At 46.6% G+C, this 15818-nt stretch overlaps 1 protein-coding gene across 4 annotated transcripts in view; it reads right to left on the reverse strand.

Annotated features, from left to right (window-relative positions):
- LOC135901681 (12S rRNA N(4)-cytidine methyltransferase METTL15) overlaps nucleotides 1-15818 on the reverse strand; it is a 101632-nt gene that overhangs the window by 33328 nt on the left and 52486 nt on the right. For 3 of the 4 annotated variants that reach the window (XM_065431525.1, XM_065431523.1, XM_065431524.1), the window contains one exon: nucleotides 10042-10236. The exons of the other annotated variant lie outside the window; for it this stretch is intronic. In XM_065431525.1, coding sequence (XP_065287597.1) covers nucleotides 10042-10236 — 195 coding nt within the window. The remainder of the gene's footprint in view (nucleotides 1-10041; nucleotides 10237-15818) is intronic. 4 annotated transcript variants of the gene reach the window in all.

The raw sequence follows: 15818 nt of genomic DNA on the forward strand, positions 1-15818 counted from the left end.
AGAGTTTTGTGCACCATTCCTGCCAGTGAGGTTTCACAACAAAGTCGAGGTGAAAAACACTGGGGCTACGGGTCCACCGCCTAATTAACCGACAGCCCGTGCAGCGGACTGGCAGATGTTCCAGCACTGCAATGCTTTCCGACATGTCCAGCCAACTGTAGAGGAGCAGCACTATGAAAGCTGCTAGTAACTGAAGCAGAGCGATTGGAAATTATAGCAAAAAGTGCTAGGAGTGGCACTTTTCTCGTGGTACCTTGTCAACCACCACTTCTTGTGCATAGCCATTCTACCCCAACCTTATGGCATGCTATCCAGAGTCTACAGTCACCCCTTGCATTATGGACACAAGCTGCCAGCCTGCAGTTATCACATTTAATTCATGGTATCAAACAGAAAATGGGACGTCCTGTATTGCATATCCTGTTAAGCCTCAATATAATGAAGTGGGTAAGTATTCGTCTTCATCATATGAAAATTTTGTTATATTGAAATTCCATCTTTTATGAAACAAAGTTAAACCTCTACATAACAAAGTAGGTAAAATCGTAAATTTTCTTTGGTGTATAGAAATTTTGTTGTATTGAAATTCAATTTTTTATGCAAATAAGTAGAAACACCAATCGTTTTTTTCTTACACGGAAAGGGGCTGCAGAATTTTCCGAATTATTGGGCAACTGAAAACAAAATTTGAATGAGAAAACAATTCCTTCTGATGCATTTGGGAGTCGGCGACGAATGATACAGTTCCATGCCACATCGACGACATCTTTACATATGCGGTGATGAATTAGGCGAAGCCAGCCACGCACCTCCAGGGGCTGATAGCGTCACCCGCGCTGGGATGACACTATTGACATGTGTACTTGTCTTTATCGGGCGACATGTTTCACCGCCTAACAAATGTTATCGCACATCGCAGGACGCGCTTGCATGTGTCGGAAGTTTCTGGAATGTTATCGATGGTTCCATCCACTGTCTGTTGTCGCCGAATTGTGTAATCTGACTGCATGTACGTGCAGCGCGAATGGCGTAGAACTTTGTGGAAGGCATGTGAGTCCCAGCAATTCCTCTGGATCATTCGACGACTGATCTATAAAAGCCGACGTGCTTGACCCGCTGATCAGATTTTCGACAACCGCCGATCGTGTTCGCCGCTACCGTTGTTCTTTCAGTGTAGCCTGTTTTTGAGGGCACAAGTTCGCCCAATAAAACGCTCGTTTTGTTATTAACAGTTTTGTGGCCTTCTTAACCCTTTGAGACGCTGTCTACACAATTGTGCACAGCAGGAAAATGCATCAATAGCAAAAGCACTGATGAAACACTTACTATTGGAACTGTGCTGCAATTTCGAATAACATGCAGAATGTTTTAGCAAAATGAATGGGAAAGTAGACGGCTGGGTGTTTTTACTCTGTGTCAGTATGTTGTATGTAGCGGGTTCACTTCTTTCATTGTTTTTTACAATGTCATGCACCAGGCATAATTTTCAAGTGGCTGGATAACTGCTTTCCAAGCTTTTCAAAACATGAAATAGTACATGTTCTCATATTTTGTGTTGCTGTAGTGAGTTTTCGCATGGAGCCGAAATTTTGTAAACTTGACAAAACTCGCTAAGCAATAAAAAATTCTTAATATTTTCTGCAGCTGTACACTTTCTACGATTCTGAAGATGCAAGAGATGCAGTGAAAGCAACTTTTCAATACACAGGATAAAGTGGTGTCTGAAAGGGTTAACCCTCACTACCACGTGACATCTGGTGGAGGTGCTAGTGCGTTCATGTATCGCATGCCCCCACAAAGCCGCGATCCAAGCCCGAAGGCTGACGACAAAACCAACATCGGCCAAGACCAGCGAGCTAGCCGCAGACTGCAAGGACTGCCCCCAAAGCACAGACTTCTCCCTGAGACGACAAAGAATATCGTAGTCAAAACAACCCCAATGGCTGCCCCAGCATCCCCCGTTATCCTACAACAACCTCGGGACCCACCAACCTTTCATGGAGCAGCGACTGAAGACTCGGAATCCTGGCTGGAGACCTACGAACGAATCGTGACTTTCGACAACTGGGATTCCGACGACAAGCTGGGGCATGTATACTTTGCCTTAGAAGATGCCGTCAGAACATGGGTTGAGAATCAGGAGTCGACCTTGACAACATGGGACCTGTTCCGGAGCAGCTTCCTGCGTACCTTCACGAGCATCGTGCACAAGGAAAGGGCCAAAGCCATGCTGGACGATCGAGTACAGCTACCTAACAAGAACGTTGCCATATTCACGGAAGAAATGAACCGTCTGTTCCGCCACGCCGACCCGAATATGCCCGAGGAGAAGAAAGTCCGCCTTCTCATGCGGGGTGTGAAGGAGGAAGTTTTCTCCGGAACGGTACGAAGCCCACCGAAGACTGTCGACGAGTTTCTTTGCGAGGCTACTAGCATCGAGAAAACACTGGGAATGCGGAAGCGGCAATTCAACCGCCGCACGAACTCGACAAGCTACGCCAGAGTTCAGTCACTGGCCATCGACGACCTGCGCGAGACTATCCGAGCAGTCGTGTGGGAGGAGCTACAGAAGCTGTTCCCCTCATCACAGCCTCAAGTGGCTTCGATTGCCGACGCCGTACATAAGGAGCTCCAACAACTTAAAGTAGCCCTTGAATCGCCGCAGCCTCAGTCGCAAGCGATGATATACGCCGCTGTAGCCCGCCGTCACGTTCCCCCTCCGTGCCCACGGCAAGGCCCGGTGACAACACAGTTCCGTCATCCACCACCACCCCCGCTGCCAGCACGCCAACCTGTCACCTCACGTGGCGTTCCAAGGAAGACCGATGTTTGGCGCGCCCCCTCCACCATCCGCTTTGCTATCAATGCGGAGAATCCAGGCACATCTACCGCCGATGCCCATACCGGGCGATGGGACTGCGAGGGTTCGCCGTTAATGTGCCGCGACCACAGATTGGCAAACGACCTCACGATATCGCCGACTACCTCGCCGCCACTCAGTGGAGCCCTCGACGACCGTCCCGTTCGTCGTCACCAGGCCGCTACCTGTCGCCGCTGCGCCGACCATACACTGGCCCAGCCCAGGGCCGGTCTGCGAGTCCATATCCAGAAAACTAAAATGGAGGTGCGGTTGCTGTTTGTCGAACTGACGAAGATCCTCTGCCGCCAATGAAGACGCCAAAGAAAATACCTCGACGTTGATGAGCTTCTGTTCCTAGGCCACTTCAGCAGCAAATCCGGAGTACGCCCCGACCCGCAGAAAACAGCTGCCATCGCAAAGTTCCCACAGCCCATCGACAAGAAGGCAGTGCGTAGATTCCTTGGCATGTGTGCCTACTACAGGCGCTTTGTCAAGGACTTTTCACGCATCACTGAGCCGCTAACGCATCTAACCAAATCTTATGTCGAGTTCAAGTGGCAAACGCGGCAGGCCGACACATTTCAAGAACTGAAACGACGCATGCAGTCACTGCCGGTACTTGCACATTTCGACGAAGACGCCGATACCGAAATACACACTGACGCCAGTAGCCTAGGCCTCAGTGCTGTCCTAGTCCAGAAGAAAGACGGCCATGAACGGGTGATATCTTATGCTAGCCGGTCGCTGTCAAAAGCTGAAGGCAATTATTCTAAGACTGAAAAGGCATGCCTTGCCATCATTTGGGCTACAGCAAAATTCCGCCCTTTACCTATATGGCAGGCCATTCAAAGTCGTCAGCGACCATCACGCATTGTGTTGGGTAGCTAACTTAAAGGACCCTTCAGGACGGCTGGCGAGGTGGAGCCTCAGACTGCAAGTATATGACGTCACGGTAATCTACAGGTCCGGACGAGAACATTCTGACGCCGACTGCTTATCACGCGCACCCATCGATCCCCCGCCGCAAGACAACAAGAACGACGATGACTTCCTCGGAATAATAAGCGCAGAAGACTTCACTAAACAGCAACAAGCAGACCCGGACCTAAAAGACCTCGTCGAGTATTTGGAAGAGAACACCGACGTTGTCCCTAGGGCATTTAAGCACCGATTGTCTTCGTTCATGCTACAAACAACCTGCTCATGAAGCAGAACTTCTCACCAGTTCGCGTCAACGACCTTCTTGTTGTTTCGTTAGCGCTGCGTCGAGAAGTACTACACACCCTACATGACGATCCAACCACTGGGCACCTCGTATTCACCCAAACATTGTCGAGGGAACAGGAAAGGTATTACAGGCCACGTCTGACCGCCGACATCACCCGTTACGTCAAGGCATGTCGAGACTGTCAGCGACACAAGACATTACCAACAAGACCAGCAGAATTACTACAGCCGATCAAATCTCCTTGCCGACCATTTCAGCAGATCGGGATGGATTTGTTGGGACCATTTCCGGCATCAACATCCGAAAATAAGTGGATCGTCATGGTGACGGACTATCTCACCCGCTTCGGCCAAAAGCGAAAGCGGGTGAAGCTGATATAAAAGCTGAAGAACAACGACCTTGAAGATCAGTCACAATGAAATAGCTTGGTTATTCACGGATTATCTGAAACACTGAATGAAACACCTGAGGCCCTTCTTACTACAGTACTGCGCATGCTGACGTCAAAGCTTGACGTCACGTGTAATAACATCGCGTGCTGTCACAGACTTGGGCTGAAAAGGACCGGGAAAGATAGAAATGTCATTATCAAACTGTTGGATTTTTGAACTAAATCAGACATAAATAACACACGAAAACTGAAAGATTCGAAAATCTATATGAGTGAAGACTTTTCTGTGCACATGCAGCGGGTGTGCAGATCGCTGTGTCATAATTCTGCTGAACTCAGAGAAGTCGCAAGGAAAGTATGGTTGCATCAAGGGCACCTGATTATCGACAGTGTTAGGTACAAGTGGAGCGACGTCAGAAAGTGTGCTGTCAGGACAGCTGATAATATAGCTCCCAGAAATTCCAACTGACACCCACATAAAATGAAACTGAAAATTCTGAACTTTGATGTGTGCAGCTTGGTTAATAAATAAGTTTGCTTCAGCTGGCTTGCTGAATGTTACAAATCATCGGTAATATGTCACTGAGACATGGGTAAATGACTCCATTTCTGAAAGTGAATTTTTGCCCCCGGATTAGTGTCGAAAAATGACAGAACTGGTGGTCGTGGTGGTGGCATAGTGTTTTTTCTTTCTCAAGGTATTAGATAAGTCTTGCTACTGGAGCTCCTTCACAGCGAATCTGTTTGTTGCAAGATCGACTTTGGTGGCTTCAGTATTGCAATTGGCATACTGTATACTGACCGCCAAATGATGTCAACTCAATCCACGCTGTTACGGAATATATAGCAGGAAACAGGATAGCAAGTTAATAATATGTGACTTCAATGCCCCTTGCATAGACTGGCATTCTCTGTCTTCAACAGGATGTGAACGAGCCATGTGACTGTCTAATCAACCTTGCATTATCATATGATGTATGTGCACTCATATATGTATGTGCACCCATATACTCAATGTGATTTGCTAAAAATGCCCGTCCTGCTTGGACCACGTTATGTGGTCTGCAGTATGTATAAATAAATATGATTTAACACAGGTCATTAGCTCGTACACACGAGAATCTGCCATTTTGGATTTGGTCTTCTTGAGTGATGAGTTCTTGTATAGTGAATGTGACGTTGTCGAAGGCATCTCAAGGTGGTAATTGTCTGTTTAGATGTTGCTCTAGAGCCCAATAAGCCTACACACAGTACTGTCCTCAACTTTTCTAGAGCTGATAATTCTATCGTCACCTCGCTCGCACCATACTATTTTGATAACTATGTTTTCGAGTGATGCCTTAAGTGTTGACTTGTTAGTTGAAATGTTTTGCAACATTGTCAAAGAATGCATAACTAAGTTCATAGCCAAAGAGTGTATAAAGTGAAACTGAAAGCACCGATGGTATACTAGAGATACTATACAGTTGATTTGCCAGATAAAGCTCCATCGTCGTGGCTCTCCACGTGAAAAGTCCGACAGAACTCAATGCTAGCATCACCTAAGAACATTCTTAAGATTAAAATGCAGAAGGCTAGAGACTACTACTAAACAACACCCTGATGATATTCCTTAAAGAAAACCCATCCAAATTCTGGAGAACGGTTGTTCTTCCTGTGTCCAACTCAACTTCTGCGGTCATTAATGAACAACCGTGCTCATATGTTGCCATTATCTCTGAAGTGTCCAATACTTATTTTAAATCTGTTTTTGTTGAAGACAATGGCATTATCACTTTTCATTGTGTTAGTGCTTCAGCATGTTTTCCAAAACTTCAGACAAGAGCATAGAACTGGCCACAGCTAAAGGGAATGATAAAGTTCCCTTTAGCTGTGGCCAGTTCTACTTAGGGCAAATGGGGTGTATAAATCAGACGTTAATGGAACATAAAAGGTCGTTAACCGGTGGATCGCCTTCTAATCTTTCGCTACATTGCCAAGATTGTAATTGCATGCCAGAGTTAGATGAATGCGCGGTATTGTAGTGGCACAAGAATGAAGATATGCGTCTTAGGGTAGAGGCATGCCATCTCTATAATGGTGGAAGTGTGTGCGTGATTCAACCTTCAATTACTTTACATAAGGAAGAGATTAAGCGCCTTAACAGTTATCTCTCACGTAGTCCGGCACATGTACCCGACTGACATGCGACGGCGCCATTCCAGAGCATGCACAGATGAGTTTTGTGTCTTCTTTCTTTTTTCGCCTCAGTGCTCCCTTCAGTTGATAGTCGGCGTTCGTGTTGTCCACTTCTCTTCTCTTGCGTCCTGTCTGCATGCCTCGCCTTTTTTGCATAATGAATCCTTACCAACTAGCTCAGCTTTCAGTTGTTCTGAGTAATACTTCGTTAACTCAAAGTAGTAAAATCAGAAAAATATATCAAGATAAGCAGATTTTCGAGATAAGCAAAGTTGCGGAAACTGCAGTGAGAAGTCGAGTTTTCTAAAAAATTCACCATAAATGAACAGCTTTTCAACAAGAGGTTCAAAACTGGCTCTTCGTAAAGGTTTCAAAGAAAAAAACTTTCCAGAGATATCAACCAGCTCCATTTTTCGGCACTGCCATTTTATTCAGTACATAAAAACTGTGCAAGGCTGGTCTGCTTCATGGTAGCACGTGGACTTAGAAAAGCATCCTCGAGCTGCTTCATACATCGCATGAGAGGATCATTCCCCCCGCTGCATTCAACTTTGTTTCACAGCAAGCAAAGCATGTTTCTTGCTTTTGGCTTATGTAGGCGCCTCTCGAGGTCTTTAGTCATTGCCACCTTCACCGTCCCCTACATTTGTAGCCATCCCAGTGACTTCAGTGACAGCAAATTTACAACCTGTCTGCATAGAACGTACTTATGAATGCTCACGTCGCTTTCTGTAGCACCGTTTACGGTAAGTCCGTGCCACATGCATTGCAAATGCAAGCGACGTGAGCATTTATGAGTACGTGCTATGCGGGCAGCATTTATCGGAATGCATGTGGCATGTGCGTTTTTATTCTACGTTGCATAGAACAAAAAATACATACCGTGTGCATTGCGCAGAATAAAATTTAAACGGAAATCACAACACCACTAATGGTAAATCATGGGGGTTGCCTAAAGCGAACAAAACTAACTGCGTCAAGCATGCTGTTTTGCAGAGCCTGACCCTGTGCACGCATGAAGGAAGGCATGGAGGAAGGAAAAATGGAGGAAGGTCTCTCAGGTCACATGACGTGCCACATGGTTGCTCGACGAAGTTGCTATGCCACTAGGTTCCAACTAGACATTCGGGGAAATGATCCGCTTTGTGGTAGGCGTGGCAGCCTTGCGCGGAGCTTGTTAAACCTTCTGGTAGTGGAGTTTTTCTCCTGCTCTCAGACAATATTTCGAGATATCAGCAATTTGGCCCAAGAATACTTCGGGATAAAGGGCAAGAAATACATAGCACATAGGGGAAATTGTTCGGTGTCGTGGAAAGTTTCGACTTGTACCATTTTTCGAGATATGCAAGTTTGAGTTATTGTATTACTGTATTCGCACACCCCTAGACTGTTTCGTCATTGCTGTACAACATAAGAAAGCAACCGGAAGGTTCAATACAGGGTCCTCGTTAATACCTTGTCATTATGGCATGCACACACATTTAAAAAGCAAATGATGAGAGTGGGGTTCATGGCCGCCACAAGCAACTCAGCATAATGGAGCCAGAAGGACTGCACTGCAAAGTCTCATTTATACCGTTTTCATGGACCGCGCAGAGCCTGCAAACACATTGACGGCAGAGCAAGGTGTCTCTCAGAACGCTGTCTTCAAATTATTTTGACAGTGAATGAGGCTACAAAATATATCCTCTGTGGTTTGGTCCATTCCATGTTATCTTGAGCAGTAGCTGAACGAAGAATATTGCTGAAGCCAACGTTTCCACAAGGGAACTTTTGTTCCGTTAGGATTACTGCTCACCATTTCAAGTTTCCTTTGAACTTGTGTCTTGTTTGGAACTCTATAAACTTGCCAGCTAACTGAGTTGCCACTGTACAATTGTTATCGTTAACACCATTATCGTCATCATTAACACAGATGACAAGAAGCAGAAAGCAGATGCTGCGGTGCATGGATTCAGCAAACCTGAAGGAAAAAATAGGAGGAAAAAAATGCGAAAGATGACTTATTACTTTTTTTTTTTATTATTATGGAGGTGCTGAAGCATAAGGTTTTGTGAGCACATGCTCTGCCGAAACAAGTTTTCTTCCCTTCCTCTGGGATTTTTTCTGCACATTTCTCTCCTTTCTTTCACGCTTCTTTCTGCAGCCGTACCAGCTACAAGCTCGGAGAAATGTAACCTCTGTGCTTAGCGAGATGCCACAGGGTTGCACTTTCTGGACGGTGTTGTATGCATGTGCTTTCACTTTGGAACAGTTCAGGTGTCTTCCTCGAGCAAGACAGTTGCAGTGTCCACGGCAAGGAATGTGAAAAACAAAGAAAAATAAACACTGCACTTTGGAGGCAACATGAAACTTCCTCCTTGTCAGTGGTTTTCTTGGCGTCAGCACCTGTTTTGCGTGTACCACTCAGTGCGTACGGTGCTTTGGTGATGCACTGAATTGAATTGAATTTATTTCCATATTGAATGGGGGGCCCCTCTGGGCCCCTCGGGGCGGTAGAATCTATGGAAAATAGCGACAGCATGGGCTGAGAGCCACAGCAACGTTCTTGTGGATAGTTCATAAGTGACAACTACCTAACAAACTGATGTGTTGATGGGCGGAATGGTTAATTTTGGGGCTATTATAACAAGTTTTAATAATAACAAACAATTTGCCATGGTCCCCTGAAGATTTCACAGATGCCACCAAACTGAGAGCCTGCATGGCATGCAAACAATTTTTTAAAATTCTTTATTGGCTACAGCAGTGGCCTTTGAAACACACACAGAGATGCTGCCCCCCTTGGTGTTGCATGCATTATTGCCAAAGCTGCATGACAGAGCAGCCATCACTAGCTCCCAAGTGCACCTAGTGGCAACGGTGGCTCTGAAGCTATGGTGAGGCCTGATGACATAGCACCAAGGCAAAGACGGCAAGTGTTGCACACGGTTGTGCAAACAGGTGTCCTGCATGTGCCACACCTAAATGGGCACTTTTGTGGAGTGACCAATGGCTCGCAATGCCAAACTCGTACAGAGAGAAGTAAGCCATGCTTTGCAAACGTTTTCTTTGCACTCGGGCTGGATTTCAGTACGCTATAAGCAAGTTATAAGGGTGGCACCACGAACTAGCTGCTGTTCCACTGTATTTGTCGCAGAGGCATGCAGGACAAAGGAGTAAACATTTACTACTTTACCCAGGCAACTAGCTCTTGCGACAAAAATAGTATGGGCCAGCTTGCTTTGCGATTATTATCACTGAAGCTTGGAGCAGCCTCTAGCAGCTGACTTGTGTGACTGTGCCCACATGCCCTTTCGTAAACCGTAGCATGTCAGTGACCAGGGTGCACTGCTCATAGCAGTGAAGGCATTGTGGTCATTTAGTGGGTTGGCTCTGCCTTGCCTGGCTGCATCCATGCGCATGTCGAGGGGCCCCTGGCGTGCCAATCCGAATCCCCGCTGGGGGTCGTCCATCTGCATGGAGGAGCAGCCACAGTCGACCAGTGCGCCGTCCAGGCTGCCCGGAGACACTCCATGGCGTTCCAGCAGGGGGCCCAGCTCACTGAACCGACCCAGCAGGGGCACCAGGCGTCCCGCACTGCAGAGCACCATGCTTAGGAGAAGATCACCCATCCCCAAGAAGGCACACGAGCAAGTCTTCTAATGGACAGAATCGTCACCTTGCACTGCTGAGCAATCACTAAAACAGGAGAAATACTACTTACCAGCCCTACAAGTACTATACTTACTATACTTATAGAAATCTCACACTATTGGTCGCTTCAGCAAAGAGAGCATTGCCTCGTGTTATACGTTTTCATGTCAGCCGATTGTGTATCGACCTTTGCAGGATTACAGTGTCCTTATGCGAGCAATGAAATTTCAAATTTCTAAGTATGAATGTTGGCAGCACCATAAGAGATTTCAGAATTGCCACTGAAGTCTTTAAACCCCTTCTTCAAGCAATGAACAATATTGTAAAGCTTACTGTGACAAGCAAGCTGTCAACATATCTTTGTGACATGTGTGTGATATCACTTTACGCTTAGAATAGGCCACTGAAAGTATACAAGTTTGGAAGCATGATTTTCAAAGGGTTAATTCAGAGGCGACACATTTAAGGGCACCAGTGCAACAGTTGTGACTTGCTGTGGCACACGAGGCTTCAACGCAGGTGTTCTCAAAGAATGCTCGTGGGCAGTTTGCTCTGCGCCAGGAAAGCACTACAATCCAGCACTCAATTTTTGAATGATCTCCACAAGCTATAGTTTCATTTCTGGCTGCCACAGTGTGGCCAGAATCTGCTAAAACTGGTCTCCTGAACAGGTGACTGATCCAGAACATGACCTCAGCCTGAACACTGCATTCGAACAGAGCGCATGTCTCTAGGACACTATGGACACTATCGCTTACTATTACATTTATTATATTACTTTGTAAGAGGAGCAACCTAGTTGTTTTCTGGTATCTAATGGTCCAGCTGGTGACTCTGACACACATTATTCATGGCAAAATGAAGAATGCAGTACTATATGCCAGAAATGTTTAAACTCCTTGCTTTTGTATATGCATTTCACATCTGCCACAGCAAATGACACTCATTGTACACTGTTTCAGAGCAACAGAATCAAGCATGACAATTCTTCAACACAGACCAATTCTATTAGCATTGCTTGTTGCCAAGCCTAAGTATTGTGCAAACACCATGCAAGTGAGGATAGGTGCGCGCCACTGACAAACTTGGACAATGTAGTCATCACAAGAAGTGTGAACTAGAGATGATTAAGCTGGACCACTAAAACCGAACAATCTTTTATATAACCTAGACATCCGCACACTTTAATTTAACGATTACTCGGACAGGGCAGAGATTAACAGCTGAGGTCTGTATGGGAACTACAGTTTTTCTGCAATAGGATATTTATGATGTTCAGTGCTTTATTTGCTTTTGGTGTTAGTACGATTGTGTGAGGAATAAAACTGCATTTTGCACCATCATGGTGCCTGACCCCCGTTCGTGTATCTGCAACTACTGTTGACGCTGATTGTGTTGACCTTGTAGTTAGGCCTCTCCGCATAAATTGTGCTAAAAAAATATACTTGTACACTGCTCTGTCGTGTGCATGACGCTGAGAATGATGAATGCCGAGAATTTTGACGACTGCCTTGCTGCTGTTACTTCTACGTTCCCTGATGCGGCAGACTTTCAGCGAGAACAACGGAATGATATTACCCTCAATCCGCTTTTTGTCGCCACCTGTACTTCTCAAGGCAGCGGTCACTTTACTGTCCGCGATAAGTTGCTCTACAAAGCTAATTACTCCAGGCATGGAGCACATTTTCTGCTTGTCGTCCCCGAGAGTCTCTGCTCCGACGTTCTACGCGCCATGCATGACGATGTGACATCCGGCCATTTTGGCTTCGTATGAACGCTACACCACATGCAGGAGCGCTTTTACAGGCCCAAGATGTACGAAACAACCAAGCGCTATGTCGCTAGTTGTGAAACGTGCCAACGTCACAAGCGACCGACTACAACAGCCCCGAGTCCCCTTCAACCATCGACACCGCCCAGTACACCGTTCGAGCAAGTAGGCATTGACTTTTTGGGTCCATTCCCATTATCTAACATCAAGAACCGTTGGACAATTGTCTGCGTAGACCATCTCACACGGTATGCAGAAACTGCAGCCATACCGTCTTTGACCACTGCTTGCGTGGCGGTCTTCCTGCTGCGTTCCGTGGTCCCTCGTCATAGCCCACCATGTGTCATCATCAGCGACCATGGTCATCAGTTCACTGCTGATGCCATTGAAGAGTTACTTCGTTTACAACTGTTACGAAGAGCTGCGAAGAACTGGTTTTATTTACAGGGGATGGACGATGATCATAGCGTGATTGTAGCACAGTCCGGCCTCTCAAACTCCTCATTCTCTTCGTCTTCTCTTCTTTGTTCGTGTCCCTGCCTTTTTTATTCGTTACAATATTGTTAATATCTGCAAGTCTGCGATAATAACGTAGCCATGTCCACTTTGAGAGGACAGAAACAGAGATGGGCGCGCTTAGCTGCCAGCGACAAAGAAACGCATGGTGGGCATGCTGTGGAAACTGCGGCATTTGTCTTCACTGCTATCCTAATGTGTGCACATTTCCACTAAGGGTGGGCGAATATCTTAGCACAGGGGGTAAACTTCTAACGTAGGGGGTACACATGAATAGCATACACTTCTATTGTATCGGTACAAATGTGGCCCCTATCGTTGCCGCTCACGATTTGTTGCGTGCCCATGAGTGCAGACGAGAAGAATTGAAAGGCGCCCTTTATGTTCTTGTTGTTGACCAAAACCATTATGAAGCCTCCAAATAATAAAGCCAAGGCAACTTTGGTTGTAGCTTTTTTTTTTTTTCACGGAAGTGCGGAAAGTGATGAAAGGAATAAAATGGGGCATATGCTTAAGAATGTTGAGTGCGTGCAGACTGCTTGGTATGTCTTCAAGAGTCATCCGCTTAGCATTCGACAGAGGGTAAGCGTGATCATCATTAGCTAGACTTGGCACACGACATATTGCTGCCACAAGTTCAGGGTGCGAGCATTACACGGGAAAGAAAAAAATCGAATTTTGACGACAAAATTCAGGCATGCGATCATTACGCAAGTGCGATATTATGCAAGTAAATACGGTACTAGCTTGCGTGACAGCTGTTGCTGCCCATGTTTTAAAGTCTGTGCCTGCTTAAATCTTACCATGATTTCTAACTGTTTGCCTGCGTAGAACTAGCTAAGAGGTTTGATCAGTGGAAGAAGCCTAGAACAAGAGCTATTGCAAAGTGACTGTTTATGAGATTGTAAAAAAATGCTCAATGAAATAGTCATCATCTGAACAGATTATCTCGACCCTGAAGGCACAAGTTGAAGCCCTGGTCAAGAGTATTGACATGTTAACTCTCTTGTTGAGGAATCTATAGTGGAACACATCAGACTGCCAACAAACAATTGAAGAGTCAAAATTAGGCGGGTGGGATAGCTTGTCGGAACTAATGCGAGGAAGACCCAGCTCTGGCAGTGTTGGGTGTTGAACTGTTCTTTTTATTTTTTTATATTGCACTGTGCATGCTGCGCAGTCCAAAATGCTGAATGAAATTGTTCAATGCTCAATGAAATTGTCATCATCTGAACAGATTATTTCGACCCTGAAGGCACAAGTTGAAGCCCTGGTCAAGAGTGTTGACATGCTTAACTCTCTTGTTGAGGAATCTATAGCGGAACACATCAGTCTGCCAACAAAGAATTGAAGAGTCGAAATGAGGCAGGTGGGATAGCTTGCCAGAAGTAATGCGAGGAAGACCCAGCTCTGGCAGCGTTGGGTGTTGAACTGTTCTTTTTATTTTTTAATATAGCACTTCGCATGATGCGTGCCGGGAGCGAGCTTGCTCCTCCTGGACGGGCGCTGCATGCCAAGTGAATTGTGACCTGGGCCTGAAGAAAGGGGTACTACAGGGCTACCCCCATAGAGAGAGCCAGAGGAGCCACCCAGTAAACGTGCTTAGACGTGATGAAGGAATTGAGGCCAGGTTGAGTGGAGGGGTCACGGGTCCAAGACCGGTGATACAGGCAGGTTTGGGTCGGTCAGCAGCCATGACGTCTTCGCAACCATTAATGTTCAGCACGCACCTCTTAGGCATACGATGGAGTACGCGTGGAATGGTTCATCGTAGGCCTGGCGTGAAGGTTGGATGCACATAGTCACGCCGAACGAAGACATGGCTGCAGGAATTCATATTCTGGCTGACAAATACACACCCATTACAGGAGCAAGGTCACGAAACGTGGTGCACAGTTCCTGGATGTAGGTGGAAGCATCATGGGAGCAAGGTGGTGACAACGGCGTGAAGAATTCTCTAGAAGGGCGCAGGGGAACGCCATAGACGAGTTCAGCTGAAGAACAATCTAGGTTGCTCTTCGGCTTCAGTGCTGATTGGATGCCCATAAGGACGAAGGGAACTTGGACGAGCCAACATTCCCTCGGCTGATAAATGGTAAGGACAGCCTTCAGTTGTCGATGAAGTCGTTCCACCACGCCATTTGCAGAAGGATGGTAGGCTGTCATATGGATGAGTCGAACGCCCAGGATGTTGGCAAGTGCGATGACTAGCGCCGATTGAAATTGGTGGCCTCGGTCAGTGGTGACGACAGAAGGGCATCCAAAATGCAACACCCAGCTGCTAATGAAAGCCATAGCAACTGTCTCTACTGTAGTGTCTGTAATGGGAAACACCTCTGGCCATCGGGTGAAGCGATCCACACATGTGAGCACGTAAGAGGCCCCACGTTATGGTGGGAGAGAGCTGACATTGTAGAGGTGGATGTGCGAAAACCTCGCATCTGGAGGCCGAAATGGGGAATTAGACATTTAACACGCTGGCACTGAAGGCACGTTTGCGCCCAGCGACGGACGTCTCCATTGATGCTAGGCCAAAGGAAGTGAGTTGTGACTAGCTTCTGAGTTGCATGAATTCCAGAGTGGCTCATGTTGTGCAGTTGATAAAAAATTTCGTGACAAAAAGCCAAAGGCATGAAGGGTCAAGGGACACTAGTGGATGTCTCACACATTATCAACAAGGAAGAAAATGAAAGAGGGCACTCGGTGTAGGACAGAGACATAGATGAGAAACGAAGGCGATGCAGCTCAGAGTTGTTATGCTGGGTGGCTGCTAGCTCTTCCCTATCTACTGGTGGTTGGACCGCCAGGGCATCGAGACAGGAGAGTGCATCAGCGACAGCATTTTCCGGCCCATGCATGTGATGGAGATCCACTGTGAACTCGGGAGTTGAAGCACAGTTGGCAGATCTCCCGTGCCGTGTAGTTGCTGTGATTCCGATGGAAGGCAAACATCAGGGGCTTACGGTCTGTGACGACGTGAAAGTCCCGGCCCTCCAGAAAGTAGCAAAAATGCTTAATGGCTAGGTACACCGCAAGGAGTTCTCAACTGAATGTGCTTTATTTAGCTTCAGGTGGCTTCAGTTTTTGTGAGAAAAAAACCAAGAGGCTCCCAAACAGATACGCGCTGCTCGAGAACTGCACCGACTGCCATGCTCGTTGCATCGGTGATGAGACGAATTGCGGCATCAGGAACGGGATGTATGAGCATGATGGCATCGGTCAGCACTTTCTTGGCAGT

The sequence above is a fragment of the Dermacentor albipictus genome, unplaced genomic scaffold (assembly GCF_038994185.2).
Source record: "Dermacentor albipictus isolate Rhodes 1998 colony unplaced genomic scaffold, USDA_Dalb.pri_finalv2 scaffold_16, whole genome shotgun sequence".
Taxonomy (NCBI): domain Eukaryota; kingdom Metazoa; phylum Arthropoda; class Arachnida; order Ixodida; family Ixodidae; genus Dermacentor; species Dermacentor albipictus.